General features: G+C 38.2%; 1 protein-coding gene across 1 annotated transcript in view; it reads left to right on the top strand.

The window, feature by feature from the left end:
- Nucleotides 1-19,065, top strand: part of NBEA (neurobeachin) — a 459,425-nt gene that overhangs the window by 198,835 nt on the left and 241,525 nt on the right. The window contains exon 35 of the mRNA XM_063126967.1: nt 15,268-15,332. Coding sequence (XP_062983037.1) covers nt 15,268-15,332 — 65 coding nt within the window. The remainder of the gene's footprint in view (nt 1-15,267; nt 15,333-19,065) is intronic.

The raw sequence follows: 19,065 nt of genomic DNA, 5'->3' as shown, positions 1-19,065 counted from the left end.
GAACAACTGAGGGATACTCTGTTCTTGGTTGTTTAGCATTTTGTGAACTGGGTATTCTGGCTTGTCCGGAGAGAGACAACCCAGAGTTGGAATTCCATTAGTGGAATGGAAGGGGTGGAGGAGAGAGGCAGTTTTCACTGATTCCCCCAGTAGCCCCCCTGTGCCACCTCCCACACAGTTTCAGAGGACCTCCAGCCATCTGGAAGGTTCGGGCTGCAGGGGCATTTGATGGGGTAAGGAGTAAGGAGAAATTGGGGGAAATTGTCTCTGCCTCCATTCCACTGATGGGAGCCTTCCTTTACCGAAGAGCACCTATATACACAAGCCCCTGTATTACGTCTCTTCCCCCCCCCCCCCGGCTGCTTTTTGAGAATACAGTTTAGAAAGTGTTTGAGAACATGACCAGTTTTGATTTTATGTTCAAAATTAATTACATTTTGCAGTCTGTTCTAGGAGTTTGATGTATCTTCAAAAAGGTAGATGTCTGAGAAGGCTTTTGAAAAGATTTTGTTTGCATAAACCAGGGTAACAGTAGACACTGAAAAAGGAAAGGGAAATGCAAAGTTTGTTTTCCTTTCATTTGCTACAGCAAATTAGATGCTTTTATGCTCTTTATGTTGGAAATTCCATGTTAACGACTACAGATTAGCAAGGATGTCAGAATTTTTTTCTTATCTGAGCTCCTGAATAAACTTAACATTGCCAGGGGCTCATGTCCAAGGTATGGTCTAAATTTACATGAAATATCACATTACAAACGTCTGAAGGTACATGTCATGGATAATTCAGTTCATATGGGCAGGTTTTTAGACTCCGAAGGATATGCAATCAAGTCTGTTTCCCCAGAGGAATTCAGTCTTTGTGAAAAATTCACTTTAAGCTTTATGGGAACTCCTATAGGGATACTGCATTATTTGGCACTGAGAAATGGCTGTTGTTTCTTTGCATTTTGGTTGCTATTGTCCCTTTTAATAGCTTTCCTTCATGTGTGCTAGCACTCTGGATTGCACAAACAAGAACTTGAGGTTATAATTAGATTGATTTAGGTTATTGCATCTACAGTGCTCTTCTGGAAAATCCAAAATATATAATGACATGTTCAGTGCATTTGAATTAAGTTAATTTTCAGAGGTGGGTGGGATTAAGATGTTGTTTTTGACAAGATCTGTCCTTTATTAGCTAGTCTTTGTTCCTTATAGCTTAGTTTTATATGTCACAGCTGCGATACTGTTTTGTTGCAGATTTCTCAAATAAACCATGAAGCTTTTCTTAATGTTTGATTTTCCTTTTTAGTATAGTTCCTTCTTTGATACAGAGCAGATTTGGTTTTCAGTAATATTTCCTTTCTTTTCTCTTTAAGAAGTGCAATATATTCTAACTATTTCCAGATTGTTCTAAAAGTTCCCTGCTCAGAATACTAATGTACTCAAAAAAACTGAATTATGCTATCTCATGTGCTTCACGGTATAATAAATAAAGCATTAAAATATCACTTACATTTTTCTGTATCATATCTGTCAATGGCTTTTGTTTTCTTAAAATAGAAAATAAAGGTCTTAGGATTTAATACAAATTGTTACTTAATGTATTGGACAATATAAATTAGTTAATCAGGGAACAAAGTCAGTGAAACTATTTCTTGAACTGAAACTTAGCTATCAAGCTTAAATATTTATAACGTTTTCCCAAGAACATTTGACTTGCTCTTCTGATTAACCAAAAGGGACTTTCTCACTGTGGTGATGTAACTTTGGTGAAGCCCATAATCTTGAGATCTTGAATAAAAGCTTTTAAATAAAGAGCCAGCACTGAAGGGGGGAAAGGCCTGTCCTTATCGCTTTTCCTTAGGAACATGTTTACTTTCAGACATTATACATTGAATACATGATCACCCTAGAGACACTACTTGGGGATTGATGAAGAGGGATTTGACTTGTAACAAGCAAAAATGATTTCTTTATAGTTAACAGATATGAGTCCCTATGAGACTCTCATAGGGAGGAGAACAGAGCAGAACTCTATTCTTAAGTTAATATGTTTTGGAGCTGTGTCTTTTCAGGAGGTTGTGACTAATGGGTACCTGAAAAAGTACACAAGTAAAGAAAAATGGCTTTTGAATAATGGCTTAAAATGTTGATTGCTAAATAGTATTTTCCATTTTGAAATTAATTTCATTAACCTTTCAAAGTGGTAACTATAGATTACAATTACTTATGTATTTTAAATATATTAGAAATACAAAAGATGTCAGTTACTGATCAGTTGATGTCCTCATATTCAGTCCTTGGGTGATGCACAAAAGCAAGGGTAGTTTCTACCCAATGGAGCTTGTATTATCCATTCTGCATCTTGGATCCAGTGGTGTGCCTGAATGCCCAGGTAGTGGTAGTGGATAAGAGTGTTTACTACCATCTTAGGTTGAAACACCAGCTGCAATTTTTCCTGTATAAAGGATGACCAAGCCATTGTAATTTATGCCTTACAGATGTTGTAATTCACACCTTATACATAGGCTGCTTTTGAGGAATCCTTAAAAGTGGTACAGAAGGCTGCCACCAGGGTATTGACTGGGGAGGACTTTGGGGAGCAAACAATGCTGATCTTAAAACAAATTCAACCCAATTCTAAAAGTTGGTACCTGGACCAAATTCAGAGTGCTTGTTTTCAGCTTGTACAGTGCAATCCTAAGACCCATTAAGTTGAATTGGACTTACTTAAAAGCCTTTTGAAATAAAAAGATTTCTGCCTGGTACCCAAAGGACATTAGAGTGGGCTCCATGCAAGCCTCCTTGGGGAAAGTTAGAGTGGGCACCATGCAGGTTTCTCACCCAGCCCAAGAGATGGGGCACCACAAAAGGCCCTCTTCCTGTTAACCAGTCACCTTACATTGGATGATGGTGCACCAGAAGAGGGACTTTGAAGATAACCTCAGTACACACAGGCAGGTTGATGTGGACGCTTCCATTCTTCTATGTACCCAGGTCCCAAGCTATTTAGGGCTTTAAAGGTAAGAAGGCAAACAGGTAAGAGAGAAAAGTAACATGACCCAAAATAAGTACAAAGCCGAGGTGGAGTCTGAGTTCCAAAACACAAACCTGCTCTCTTGAAACCACAGAGTTCTGCTCATTTAGAAGAAGGAAAACTGATGAGGCTGAGGGACAAGTAATTTGGCCAAGAAACTGAGTACAAGGCAAGGTGATATCTGAACCCCAAATGGGTACTGCAGGGCACCATGTTGTCTCCAGTGTTGTTTAATATCTATATCAAGCCTTTGGGGGCGGTCATTAAGGGATTTGGAGCAAAATGCCCTCAGTATGCTGATAACACACAGCTCTATCTCCCTGTGACATCTGAATCAGGAGAGGCTGTGCAAGTTCTAGATCAGTGACTAAACTTAGTAATGGGCTGAACGAGGGCCAATAAACTGAAGCTGAATCCTGTGGGTGAGTAGTTCCTGAGTCTGAGAAATAGGCTTACTGCCTGTTTTGGATGGGGTTGCACTGCCTCTGAAAGATGAGGTTTGTAGTTTGGGGGTACTCCTAGGTCCATCATTGCCGCTGGAGGCCCAAGTGGCTTTGACTGGCTCACCAGCTATGGCTTCTTCTGGACAGGGATAGCTTGGCCACAGTGGTACATGCATTAGTAACCTCAAGACTGGATTACTGCAATGTGCTCTATGTAGAGCTGCCCTTAAGACTGCTCCAGAAGCTGGAGCTAGTGCAGGACGCAGCAGCTCGGTTGTTGTTAGGAGCTGTCTCTTTTCAGCATATAACTGCAGTGGCTACCTATTGGCTACCGGGCCAGGTTTAAGGTTTTGGTACTAGTGTACAAAGCCCTAAACAACTTGAAACCAGGATACCTAAGAGAGTGCCTTCTCCCTTACTAACCTGCCCAATCACTGAGGTTGTCGGAGGGCATTCTCCTGGTGGTTCCATGTGGCCTGATTGGAATCCACCAGGAGAAGAGCCTTTAGTGTAGTGGCCCCTTCTCTGTGGAACTCTCTGCCCCTGGAGTTCAGGCAGGCACCAACACTAAGCTGCTTCCAGTACCTCCTGAAAACAGCTCTGTTTCGAGAAGCCTTCCCCAACTGACTGGCCACTGTTTTTCTGGCTCCTTTGTTTTTAAATTGAATAATTTTAAGTTGCCTTTGAAATGTTCTTTCTTTTACTGTTTATATCTATGTTCACTACTCTGGAATCTGTGTAGGATAATTGAGTGGTATATAAATGTTGTAAATAAATATTAAATCACATATTTGCCTCCACAAATCACAACAAAATACCCATTTCACAGAGTAGAGAGCAAAGTGGTGATACTCAGAGAAACACACACATACACATAGGCAAAACACCCATCTATACCAAAAGAATGAAAAAGCAGGAGACACCCCAGCCCAAACAAAGTGCCCAGGCAAAGCACGCATACACACATATACCACAGAAAACTCAGGCAACGCATAAACACATGTACACTCCGCCCCAGCCAAAACAAACACACACATATATATTTCATGGGAGGAAAACTGGTAATGGAAAGAAACACATGTGTACACACACACACACGCACAGCAAAACACACACACATGCGCACACACATACCTGGTTAAAAAACAATCAGGCAAAACACACACAAAGCAGGCAAAAGGCCCCTCTCCTTCCCTGCCCCTAGCTTACCTTTTTTTCTCTGGGCAGTTGGACACTCTCCAGAACAAAGCTGAAGCACCCCTATTTTTATTTTCTAAGAATGCCTCTTGGTGCCCATGAAGATAAAGATGACATTGTAGCCTGATAACTTGCTTTGCACCAAGCAAGCCTTCCAGTTATTTTTTATTATATTAAAAATATTTTAAAATGTTTAAAAATCGGAAGGGACAGGGCACAAGTGGAGGTGTCTGTGGGCACAGTAGAGACCCAAAGACTACAGCAACACACGCACACACACACCACTTAAGCCTGTGTTTATGCTGCACCAGAAGCCAGGCAGACAGAGCTGTGAGAAGTAGCTCTTCCTGGGTCTTGGCAATGCAAGCCGTTAGTTCCCTTATCCATGATCAACTCATGAATGGTGGCACCTTTATTATGAACTAACCTGGCATAAAATAGAAACATCTCCAGAATTCCCTTCTTCTCATCTGACTAGTCCAATCCCCATTGCCATAACTCTCCCTGTCCATAATTAGAATAATAATAATTTTGAAATCCATAGCTGGCCAATATCTTTATTAGGACAAACCAAAATGCCACAAGTGGTTGTGCAAGCTTTTGAGTTCCCTAGCAGGTAAGTTGAAAAAACAAAACAAAACAACAATGCAAAAACAGGCGATGGGGAAGAACAGAAGAACCTAAAACTTTAGACCAGATGTTGTGGCTATTAGGTCTGCAGTTTAGAACCAGTCTCAAAATGGAGACTGCAGACTGAATGAATTGGTCGCTTTTGGATGTTTCAGGTATCATATTATGCCTAGCATTCTGAAACAAAAAACAATAGATGACTACAATTTCTTAAAACATAAAGGCTGGTTTTTCTCAGATTTTCTTCTTGTTCTGGGTAAAACACACAGGGTAGGCAGAAGGCAGAAGTACAGAGAAACATGATAGCCTTTATATTATATTAGGAACACTAGATATTGATTTTATATAGCGTACTAGGTTAAAAAGTCAGTTGAAGCCAAAGTCTGTAGTATTACCTAATGGTGGAAGGGGGTGGAACCCTGAGACTGCAAAATCCTTCTTCAGATGGTATAAAATCATCTAGTGCTAGATTCCATCTTGAATGACTTAAATAGTATTTTCCAAAGCACATAAAAAATAAAGAGAGCTGTGCTGGTCCGTGAGCAAAACCTAAAATGTACATTTGGGCAATTAGGATCAATGAAAATGTCAAAAAAATGTATAAGTTTGATTAATTGTATTTTTGTTATATTGTTTATTGTTTGTAGGATGTTAAGTTCCCTTTGGATGAGAAAATGGGATAGAAATAGTTGTGTGTTTTTTGGTTTGTTTTTTTAAGAAATGGTTTTATCTTGTATTTAGCCCCAGCTAGCTGGATCCTTAACTAACACAAGCAGGAGAAGTTGGACTGCTGTGTTGGTCATGTGCAATTAATTACCTAGTGAATATAATCTAAGCATAGTCTAAGTGGCAGGAGATTTATGTGACTTTAGGCAAGAGCTTCTGAATCCCAAAGGCAAGTCTCAAGAATATTCTTAAATCTTTTCTCATGGAAAAACATAAAACCTACATCCAGCAGATTACAGGGTATGTGATAACCATCAAATCAAGAGGTGCGTTTGCTTCAAAAGGTCAAAGTTTTATCCTAGCCAAGGAAGCTGTTATTTGCTCCTAGCCCAGAAGTTTGTGATCTAAGCATATTCTTTCAGTCCTGCACTTGCTGGATAAGTCTCTTAGGCCTTAGCTAGACCTAAGGTTTATCCCGGGATCATCTCTGTGCATCTAAATGATACACAGGGGATCCCTGGAGCAGGCAGGGACGACCCTGGGATGATCTCGGGATAAACCTTAGGCTAGCTAAGGCCTTAGATATGCATTGACTCACCAAAATATGATGGCACAAAAACAGGCTAAAATGGGGAATTTCTTAGAAGTGTGGTTCTGTTCAGGAGAATTCAGACCAAAAAACTTCCCTTCTGATTCACTTATTCTGATAGGGCTAAAGATAACCTATGGGAGCAGACATTCTGAAAAATTGAAATTTCTCACAACCAGCTTTTTGGTTAAAAAGTGTCTAACGTCGACTTTTGTAATAATGAAAAAAATCTACATAGCTCGGTGGTAGAGCACATGATTTACAAGGGGCAGTTTTTTGAGATGGGTTTACTGTTGGAAATACTGTTGGCAATTTCACAGTGAGATGAGCTTACCATTGGCAGTGGTAAAATTTTCTTTCTTTTTTAAAAGCTTTAAATTTTGATGCTCCCTCTGGCCATGGCAGCAGTAGAGATCACCCACCAGCTCACAGCAACCTTCCCCTCATCCCTGAATGCAGCATCATTGTGGTAGGAAAAGTGATGCCACAGAAGCTGATGTATTTCTCCCAGTATGATTTGGGATGATGCTACATCTGGGGCAGTCTTAAGGGGTGGACGCAGCCACTGAGGAACTCCATTGCTAGTTGCTCTTGCTGCTGCAAGCATCAAAGTAAAAGAGAGAAAACCCACCCATGCCCACTGCTAACTGTAAGCCACATGCACACACCCTTTTTGGGGGTGGGGGAAATACCCTTTTTGAAATTCTCCCTAGTTTCAGAGCTCCCTTTTCACTCTGCCTTCTCCTCCCCTTAATTCAAGCTGGAAGTTCTCTGCAGAAATTAAAAATCAGTTACAAACAATTCCAACAAGGAGAAAAGATAGAAGACAACAGAGGAAACCAATGTGGCTCCACAAAAAGCTTAGAGATGACCTGAAAACAAAAAAGGATACATATAGGAAGTGGAAGGAAGGCCAGGCTACAAAAGAAGAGTACTGACAGGTGACGCAGAAGTGCTGAAATGGCGTCAGGAAGGCTAAAGCTCAGAATGAGCTGAGATTAGCGAGGGATGCTAAAAGCAATAAAAAGGCTTTCTTCAGATATGTGAGTAGTAAAAGACAGAGGAAAGAAATGGTGGTTCAACTGCTTAATGAGGATGGCAAATTGATAACAGATGACAAAGAAAAGGCTGAAGTGCTCAATTCCTACTTTGCCTAAGTCTTCTCCCAAAAGCGGGTCTATGACCCCCCTGGAAAAAGTGAAGCAGAAGTTGAGGGGGCAGGATTACAGTTTGAGATTGATAAACAAATGATCAAAGAACACCTAATTTCTTTGAATGAGTTCAGATCTCCAGGTGATTCAGATCTCCTGATGAACTGCATCCTAGAGTAATGAAGGAGCTAGCGGAAGAACTCTCAGAACCTTTGTCTATTATCTTTGCAAAATCATGGAAGACGGGTGAGGTGCCGGACGATTGGAGGAGGGCTAATGTTGTCCCTATCTTCAAAAAGGGCAAAAAGGAGGAACCTGGGAACTACAGACCAGTCAGTCTGACATCCATCCCTGAAAAAATTCTAGAGCAGATTATAAAGAAGTCAATCTGTAAACACCTTGAAATCAATGCGGTGATCACTAGAAGCCAACATGGATTTGTCAAGAACAAGTCCTGTCAGACTAATTTGATCTCATTTTTTGATTGGGTAACCTCCCTTGTGGACTGTGGGAATGCTGTGGACATCATATACCTTGACTTCAGCAAAGCTTTTGACAAAGTACCACATGACATTCTGATTAACAAACTAGCTAAAAGTGGGCTAGATGGAACAACTATTCGGTGGATTCACAGTTGGCTACAGAATCGGACTCAAAGAGTACTTATCAATGGAACCTTCTCAAACTGGGGAGAGGCAACGAGTGGGGTACCGCAGGGCTCAGTCCTGGGCCCAGTGCTCTTCAACATTTTTATTAATGATTTGGATGACGAGGTGCAGGGAACGCTTATCAAATTTGCAGATGACACAAAATTGGGTGGGATAGCTAATACCCTGGAAGACAGAAACAAACTTCAAAGTGATCTTGATAGGCTGGAGTGCTGGGCTGAAAACAACAGGATGAAATTTAATAGGGATAAATGCCAAGTTCTACATTTAGGAAATAGAAACCAAAGGCACAGTTACAAGATGGGGGATACTTGGCTCAGCAGTACTACAAATGAGAAGGATCTTGGAATTGTAGATTGCAAGCTGAATATGAGCCAACAGTGCGATATGGCTGCAAGAAAGGCCAATGCTATTTTGGGCTGCATTAATAGAAGTATAGCTTCCAAATCACGTGAGGTACTGGTTCCTCTCTATTCGGCCCTGGTTAGGCCTCATCTAGAGTATTGCGTCCAGTTCTGGGCTCCACAATTCAAGAAAGATGCAGACAAGCTGGAGCGTGTTCAGAGGAGGGCAACCAGGATGATCAGGGGTCTGGAAACAAAGCCCTATGAAGAGAGGCTGAAAGAACTGGGCATGTTTAGCCTGGAGAAGAGAAGATTGAGGGGAGACATGATAGCAGTCTTCAAATACTTAAAAGGTTTGTCCCACAGAGGAGGGCAAGGATCTCTTCTCGATCCTCCCAGAGTGCAGGACACGGAATAACGGGCTCAAGTTAAAGGAAGCCAGATTCCAGCTGGACATCAGGAAAAACTTCCCGACTGTTAGAGCAGTACGACAATGGAATCAGTTACCTAGGGAGGTTGTGGGCTCTCCCACACTAGAGGCATTCAAGAGGCAGCTGGACAACCATCTGTCAGGGATGCTTTAGGGTGGATTCCTGCATTGAGCAGGGGGTTGGATTCAATGGCTTTGTAGGCCCCTTCCAACTCTGCTATTCTATGATTCTATGATTCTGTGTCTTGTTTTAAATGATCTAAAATCCCTTACTAAATCTAGAGCTGCTCTTTAGTTTAATATATTTAAATATAAATAAGGGCTAAATGAATAAGTGCTTAAGAATGCAATCCTAAGGGATTGTTGCTCTATAGATGGAGGTCTCCAAGATTGGACCCTCCATCTATCCTAAGCTCTGGTCAGTAGGAATGACAGAGGGTTATATTGAATAACTCCAAACTCCAGTCTACCTTAATAAAATAGATTTCGTTGTTGTTGTTGTTACTATATTTGTTTGTATCCCGCCATTTTCCCACTACGAGGCCTCAAAATTAAAGCATATACAATTAAAACATGTAAATAGAAATATAAAAAAATGAAAATATATATAATTAAATGTGTTTCAATATTAAAATATTTAAAATACAAATAACAATTTTTAAAAAGTTCAATGCATCAACAGAGGTCCAGACTATTCACCAAAGCCCTGTCGGAACAAAAAAGTTTTTGTCTGCCTCCAGAAACTCACCAAGGAGGGAGCCAGTCTAGCTTCCCTGGGAAGGGAGTTCCAGAGCCCTGGAGCAGCCACCGAGAAGGCCGTTAACCATAAATTTGAGATAATTCATAAGGTTGCTTTATTTGGTGTGTCTTTAGTGAAATTTTGAGGTCTGTTATAAACTAGGGACTATTATGTTATAAATTATGCTGCAGAAATCTGAATGGCTTCTAGTTTATGTAAGTTTGATATTAAAATTAGATACTGAATTGAACCACTAAGACATCATTCTTGTTTCGAAGTGGCTGCAACACCTCCACAATCTTTGGCCTTTGTTCTTTATGACTTGTTATTTCTGCACAGCCAGTCCATTAAAGCTGTTCTTAGAGTGATCAAAAAGAAAACCACATTAGTAGTTTTAAAATTGACCAAGATACTCTTTCCTAGACAAATTAAAGAAGCCAAAATGATAAAAGTAATTGTGGTGAATTGTTATGAAAATAAGATGATTAAAATTATAAGAATTACAAAATTACGTTATTAACCTGGATTATTTTAACTATCCTAATTTAGAATTACATTAATATTCAGTATAGTATTTAGTTTGGTTCTTCCACTTTATACTTATGTTAAAGGGATTTCAATTCTACTTCACAGTGAAAAGAGAATTAAATTGTTGGAACTAATAATTGTTCTATTAATTGGATTTTAAAAATTGTTGAGGAAGTAGTGAAAGAATATCCATTTTATATATGGTTCCTCAGATCTGGTGTCGCTTTGTAAGATGTTAGGTCTGCTTTACACATGGGATTTCCCCTTCATAGCTTTGTACCCCATTGTGCAAAAATACAAAATTTGGATCTGCACTGATTTGCTGGTTTGCATATTCGATGGATATGTGTGCCACATGTCATACATTTTTCCACTGCAACCCCCTTCCCTCCCCACCACTTTACCCCACTGAATAGAAAACCATGGGCTCATCTACACCAAGCAGGATATTGCACTATGAAAGCAGTATGAAAGCGGTATATAAAAGGCAGGAGCCACACTACTGCTTTATAGAGGTATTGAAGTGCACTGCAGGATCTTCACTACTGTTTTATAGTGGTATTGAAGTGCACTGACAACTGTTGTGGCCCATGACCCATCTACACCAAGCAGGATATAACACTATGAAAGTGGTAAGAAAGCAGCATATGGTATGTGTCATGGGCCCCAACAGTTGTCAGTGCACTTCAATACTGCTATAAAGCAGTAGTGTGCTCCTGCATTTTACATTTCATAGTGGAATATCCTGCTTAATGTAGATGAGCCCTTTGTCTCAAAGTCAGGTTTAGGGTTGACGGGATTTCAAGAAAACCCTCTGACCTATAAATGGCTCCTCCCACTTTCATGAACATAGGATTGGAAATCTTGTGTTTACCATGAAATGAACTATTGATCTTTGCTACTGCATTGTTTTATGCAACTTCTGTTTAATGCCAATGATGCACAAGCTGATGTGCATATTGTGGAGGTAGTGCACTTTCTGTCTAGAGGGCTTGAACTCTACAATCAATGGTAGGGGGAGTTTTCAGAGACTGTCAAATGAGTAGGATGATGAAATGAGGGGGGTTATTTAGTGGGGGAAGAGCATCTTAAGACCAGTCTTGGGTGGTTCAGAAAATAACATTTTTCATTTCATAGATACAAGTTGATTGAGTAGCTGAGCAGTTCAGGATATTTTTATTTTTAATAGTAGAAGAAGCAGCTCTTCCTATAGTGTTCACATTTGTGTGCCTAGCTTCTTTTCTAGAATCTCAGAAGGAGAGGGTTAATAACCATGGTTTGTCACCATATGGCTTTGAGGCTGTCCCCACCCCCCCATGTTTCTTAACTCATAGGAGCAGAAGGGCATCTGATCAGAATATGCTGCATGCAGGTTTGTGTGGAAAGGGGCCCCTAAAGTATCCTGGCCCTCACCTATTTGGGGCTTTTATTATTAGAAACCAACATCTTGAATTGGGCTTGAAAAAATACCTTTTATTACAACTCTTACAACACTATAGATTGGCAAGTCATTGCTGTATGTTCCGTGTTACTAAATCAAAATGTTGCCTAGCAACTGATTGGTACTTTTCTTGGGCAAAGCTAATTACATGTGAGTTGGTTATTGGATAGTTTTTCATGTAACAGTACTGACACTTTGAGGTTGTATATCAAAAACAAATGATAATGACAAGAAATTATCGTTAGTCAGCATAATAGAAGGTCAGGGAGAAGTGAATAAGGAGGCAACTACCCACATTTGGGAAACTTGGATAAAGGAAAATTATGCTGTAGAAATGTGGCCATACATGTATGAGCAACATTTGCCACAGCTATTGCGTGGAGACAACATTTAGTGACATTAAAGGATTGAAGAACTTGAAGAGCAAAGGACACATTCTTCAGTCATTTGTTCAAACAATGAAAAAGCAAAAAACCTTACATTGTTACATGTGATTGAATTATAGTATATTCTGTATATGCAGGATATACCAGTACATAATGTAATGGGAGAAAGTTGTCAAATTCTAGTAGTGTGTGTGTATGTGTGTGCAATATTCTAGTCCAAGCATAGTGATACTGCTTACTGAATGTTGCTCTCTAGGCACAAGAAAGAAGCATTAATTATTGGTTTAAAATTTGAGTTAATTTACCAAATGGTTGAAATTTATGTGTGCTTGGATGCAGGTAAACATTCAGTCCAAAATTTTGAGTAGGTGAATAAAATAAAATTGTATCTTTCTGCAAATAGTTTTAGAAAGATCAAAGAAGGTGACCAAATACCTACAGGTGGACAGAAGATGGAAATAAATCAAAAGTTTATGGTCAGCACAGAGAATGTCAGTTGTAAAGGAGTCACATACTCCATGGAATGTTGCTAACATGTGTTAAATTCAGGAAATCAATTGCTTGTTTACATTTATATCAGAAGATATAAATGTAAATAAGATGTTGCTGCAATTGTCAACTGATGTAGTACTGCTTCAAAATAGAAAATGACCATGTGTGCTGAAGGAGAGAAAATTATTTATTTATTTTATTACATTTCTGTAATGCCCAATAGCTGAAGCTCTCTGGGTGGTTCAGAAAACAGAAATGTCCCTTAAGCTGAGAAAAACTGAATTGTCTATTAGTCAAGCAATTAAGTGGGGTCATCAAAAAAGAATTATGATTGCTAACCAACAATTAACCATTTGCGTTAGATTCAGTTGGCATTCTGAGTGGATGAGAGAGAGGGAATTATATTTATAAATCTGGCTGTTATTCTTGACTGATTATCAAATACCGCATCATGTCCAGGAATTTGATAAAAACTTGTGCTTGTATATTTGGTGTCACTATTTTTGCCTTAGCTGAAAGCTGTGAAAAACAACGAGCATGTATCAGAAGCTGAAATTTGCAAACCATTTAAGTAATTAAGGTTGATCCAATTTCGCTTGGGTGTGTGAAGGCTCAAAATGCTGGAATGAGATCACATGATTTAACACTGCCCAAAACTCTAGATTCTAGAATTTGTGTTGGATTTTGACATGGCTGCTACACCCTGGACAGTGTGTCCAAACACCCTTTGATGTGTTGCCAACCGTTGCAATATGCTGAAATTCTCTGTGCAGGCTCATCAGACCCAGAATAGTCTGAGGGCATTCTCAGGCTTTTCTAGCTCTTAAACAAAGATATTAGCATATGAATTGTATTAAAATTTGCTATCAGAATGTAAATATCTTTGGCAACGGAGGTTTGAGAAACAGGATCTTTTTGAAATATAGTTTTTGAAAATTTAAAAATATGATCAGAAGAACCCAATTTATGTCTAGCTTTCCAAAGTCATGTCTTACGAATATTGCAAAGACTACAATGGAAAATTTATTTTAGAAGCTACACTAGACTAGAAGACTAGGTGAACAACAGAATAGTTCTTTGTCACCAGCCTTTCTAGAGACCCTGGCCTTAGCTAAACCTAAGGTTTATCCCGGGTCGTCCCAGGGTCGTGCCTGCCTGTTCCCGGGATCCCCTGTGTATCATTTAGATGCACAGGGATGATCCTGGGATAAACCTCAGGTCTAGCTATGGCCCTGTTTAAAACCAGCTGGAGAGGATTCCTATAACCATGAAAGATTTTAGAGTATTTGTTTTATTGTTGAGGAAATTGACATAACACTGACACTGGCCCGGTTCAGACAACACCCTAAACCATGCTGCTTAACCACAAAATGGTTAACAGAATGTATTGACATTAATGCATTCCATTAACCATTTTGTGGTTAAGCAACATGGTTTAGCATGTTGTCTGAACCAGGCCACTGTGAGCTCATTTGCATGTAATTCTAAACTGTGGTTTAACATAGCAAGTATGAGTTGCAGTGAGCCTCTGTTTATGCACTCTACCTGCCCTCTGTTCTGGCAATGTGTCCACAAGGAAGAGATCAGAAAGTTCCACTTCTGTTTTAAGTTAATTACAGTTTGACCCTGTTCAGAAGACATGCTAAGCCACAGTGATTAAGCCTTTTTGAACTAAACATTATGGCTTAGCATGTCGTGTGAACCATGGCTTAGTGGGTCATGTGAACCATTCCTCACCACAGTGGCTACATAACCAAGGTTTACCTCTCACTAATTATTTGCTGCAAAAGGGTTAGCGGCCTAACCATGGCTTAGCGTGTTGAACCCTAAGCTATGGTTACTTTTAACTGTGGTTAGTGGAGACATGCCAGCTTTGTAAATGACATTTTGAAGTTGGTTTATTTTCAATAACTGAAGTTAAGATTAACCACAGTTTGTTGGATTCCATTGACACAGAAAACCGCTGTTAATCAAAGACTGAAGTGAAAGCTTTTGAACTCTACACGGCCACCCTGGAGGAAAAGAGGGAGTACACAATCCTAAGTGTCACCTAGGCTTTTTCTTAAAATGCTAAACAGTGATTTCCATTGTGTCCATACCAGTCCTATATGTTGGGACTCTCCTATCAAAGAGAGTAGTTTCATCTGTTTTAGAATTTACCCCATATCAGATTCATTAACTCTTTGTTTTCTGAAGTATCTGTAAATGGTATAATTTAGGAATGGATTCAGAACCATCTGCAAGTTAAATGTCTTACTTATAATAATAATTAGTCAAAGCCAATTTTTTATCTGATAAATCTTAAACTGGTAGATAGTTCTGATAGTTTGGTTTATACATGTAATGTGCATGTACAATGCTGCAGATGTCATAATAATACAATAGAAGAATGAATGTTTCCTAAAGACTAAGCATATGGTAACCAGAGAAATGCATGTAAAACACTGATGAAATCATCATTTTTTTATCAATATTAAATACAGGCATACTTCTAAAAATAATTGCTACATTTTTAAAAATGTGTTTTATTTTCTCCCTTTAGGAATGGCAGAATTCTATTCAGAAGAATGCAGGACTTGCTTTTATAGAGCTCATCAATGAAGGAAGGTAATTAATTTTAAAGCTTTTGGACAAGTAGTCATATTGTGTCTAATTCCATTGGGCAATAATACTTTCACCATCTGCTGCAGGAAGACTAGAGGAAGAACTATTTTAATTAAATTGTTTTACAGCAGAGATGCTTTGCATGAAAAATGTGGAACTAGTTAATACATAAAATATATTAACTCAACCTTTATTATCTGAAGAACACCTATGCAGTATTTTAAGGTTTATATGAGATTCAAGCCACCATCTTATTTGACCAGCAAAGGTTTTTTTACAGATAAAATCTAAGAAACCCAATCTGCAAATCCATCTGTCACTCCATCTGCTTTGGAGCACCCTGTTCATAGTACAATAAAGTGTATTTATGCAGTTAATGAAGGAGCACTATTTTTTATCATATTTCCCAAACCTAGCTAGAGGTACTTTAATACCTCAAAATAGTCACTTTATGTATGGTAGCTAGTTGTGAAAACAGTTAGGACTTGGGTTGCTTGCAGGACAGTATCCATTATTTTTGATGTTGTATTCTGTGGAATGTGGTTGTTGAGTTCTGTCATAAAGATTACAGTAAATCCAGATAGGGCAATATGCAAAGGTGTCATTCCACAAATTCAAACAGCACTAGTTGGCTGTTTGTAAGAGTGGCATCCTTTTGTTGGTATTAAGCTTACAGAAGACTATTTAAATCAGAGGTAGCCATTATCTACAGTTACTATGTAGGTTGATCTGTTTTTATTTATTTTATTTATTTTATTATTACATTTATATACCGCCCCCCAGCCGAAGCTCTCTGGGCGGTTTACAACAATTAAAAATAGTAAACATTAAAAGTACACAATTTTTTTTAAAAAAAAAACAGTATAAAAACAACAACAGTATCCATTTATACTGTTGAAGTAATCTGTTGAAGTAATACATTATTTCAAATACATTATTTCAATACATTATTTCAAATCTGAATAATGAAGGCTGTATGCAGAATTGAAGAAAAATTCTAGTACATTTTTAAAAGTTTCTGATAATATAAGTTTGTAACAATAAGATTAACAATGATGGAATATAAAATCTGAAATTGATCATCCTTACTGTGCTCAGAAAACATTGATATACCACTGCAATCATTATTTTGTAGTTGTAGTTTGTGGTGTGCTGTTCTAAGCAAAAGATTCCTGGCACTATTTTGTGTGTAGCATTAGTACATCCTAGATAAATTGCTACGGGCAGTATCCAATGGTGTCCTTCCACTAATGCAAATGATGCACTAGCAGAAACTAGGTTTTGAACTATGTGGAGGGGAAGAATCCAACTAAAGTTGCACTTGTGCCAGGAGTGGAGTGTGTGCTCTGTTAGCATAAGGTCCGCAAGCACTTCGACAACGGAGCTCTGCTAGTGCTGTTTGAATTTGTGGAATGACACCATTGCATATTACCCTATGTGGATTTACTGTTGTCTTTATGAAAGAACTCAACAACCACACTGAGGTTCTAACATTGTTAAGAATATTTGGGCATAAGAGTAGAATATGCATTATCTAAGCAAACAAACGAAGAGGTCTCTCTCCCTTTATGGCTTAAAATGTAGCTAAGACATCTAACATTTGAACACTGAAAGTTTCTTCCTCACAATTTTCAATTTGCAATAGTCTTGTTTGATTATAAGATGTATCTCTTAGTACATTTGGTACTGTGCTGTAATCACTGAATGAATAACAGTGTTTATGTTCCTTATTATGTGTGCTAATAGTGCCCTATCTCTAATCAATAAGTTTTCAAGAAAAATGTTTCTGCTTTTGATTTTGTGTACATAAATTAATGAACATAAAATCCTTGTAATCATATTTATTTTAAATGTGTATTTTTTAACCAATACACTTATCAAATCATGTGCAAGGACACTAGTTTTTCTGGCCTGAGCTTTTGATTTTGCCCTTCTGATGGCAAAGAGGAAATTGTTATAAATATTTATTCTTCTTAATAGCTAACGTTTGAATACAGTTCATCAATCATAGCTAGAGAATGCAATTGTGCCGTTGTCAACAATTAACAGGACATAAACAGTTGATGAATGTGCAGTAGAATTAAAGTGCTCCCTTGAACAGCCTGAAATTATAAACTGGATCATTTAAAGGAATCTAACAAAGGAGCTTTATAATTAAAACAAAACAAGGTTAATGGAATGTAAAATTGCATATAATTACTATGCAATTATGATTGAATTTTAAATTGTTAATTGAAGAACAGTGCAAAAGAATTTCAGAATTGGATTTGGACTCCAATTCCAGTTGTTTTTAAACTGGTATAAGGTTGTATAATCAATATTATGAATTAATTTTTAAGTTTTAACCTGATTTTGTACAGGCTCATTTAATATTTTTTCCCATTTGTTTTGCTTTTCACTTACGTCTTAATTGATTTCTGCCTTTGTGAAGGTAGTCTATTTTTAATTTAAAATATTTGAAAATGGCCACTTTAAAATTAAAACTTTCAGAAAAAATGTGCTTGAGAAGGAATAATTGGTTAGGTCATCATTGCACCTGCAAATTACTAGTTACGATGGCATGTTACAATGGCATGTGATGTTTTGTACATCACAAAACATAGCCTTATGCCAGGTCATTTGCTTGCTGCTATATTAGATCTGCATTGTAGGTAAATATGCCAACAGAGGTTTTTAACATCAAGATGCAAATTATTAATAGCTAGTAAGTAGACAACTTACTGATCAATAATGGTCTACAGTGTAATTAATCTAAGGCACCAGTCGCTGCACAAACTGTGTGGATGAAAGCAAATGTTGTGAATTAATAACAATCTGTAATAATTAGGCTTTCACCAGAGTTGTCGTTCAGCGTCATGTTAATGGCATTAGGATGTAGGAAATGATGATTTTTGAGTACCTTTAGCAAAATGTATATGGACAGGAAGAGCTTGGATACAGTGCACCTTGGTTAGCTCCTTTAGAGTTTTAACTGGTTCTGACTGAAGCCCAGCATGGATTCACCACCCCACTGACATTGGAGCCACCAGCCACCACTGAGCGTCAGCCAGTCTACATAAGCTACCCCACATGATCATTTGGACAGCAGTATTTGTAGGAGACTTTGTAGAATCTGACAGTTTCATGCCTGCATTCTTTGCAACATTGTAAGGGATTCTGGAACACACCTTACAGATTGTGCAATGCAACCACTTTGATGGCAAAATATTTGAAGCCGTCCCTCGTGAAAGGACAAGCAACTGGAGGGACAATACTTAAAATTTCCATTTTATTTTTTTATTTTATTTTAGTGGCAGTGCATCTGCGGCCAACATGGTTCATTATGGTAGCAGAATGCACATTATAACGAAGGAATTTTCTGGTAGAGAACACTTTCCCCACAGCTGAGAAAATTTCCAGAAATGTTTGCCTTTGAAGAACAAATATACAAAAGCAGGATTTTCAAAGTACTCATCACTGACTTAAATCTGCTCCTGCTGAAGTTGGTGATAACACATTTATTGTGTTCGGTTGGATCAGACTTTTAAGCCAATATTAAACACTTACATTTCATCCAAGGGATAGAGTAGGTTTTACTTAAAGAAAAATGAAGGGGAAGAAGAAGATATGATTTCAATCCTTTTTGATTATGTATAATGTTATTTTAAAAGAAAGTCTGTATATTTCAAATTGTCATTAGTAAGTACTGATGGATAGAAACTAGGCAATTATAAAAGGTGCATATTATGCATAATAC

The sequence above is a fragment of the Elgaria multicarinata genome, chromosome 5 (genome assembly GCF_023053635.1).
Source record: "Elgaria multicarinata webbii isolate HBS135686 ecotype San Diego chromosome 5, rElgMul1.1.pri, whole genome shotgun sequence".
Classification (NCBI taxonomy): domain Eukaryota; kingdom Metazoa; phylum Chordata; class Lepidosauria; order Squamata; family Anguidae; genus Elgaria; species Elgaria multicarinata.
This window is presented reverse-complemented; position numbering and strand designations above follow the sequence as displayed.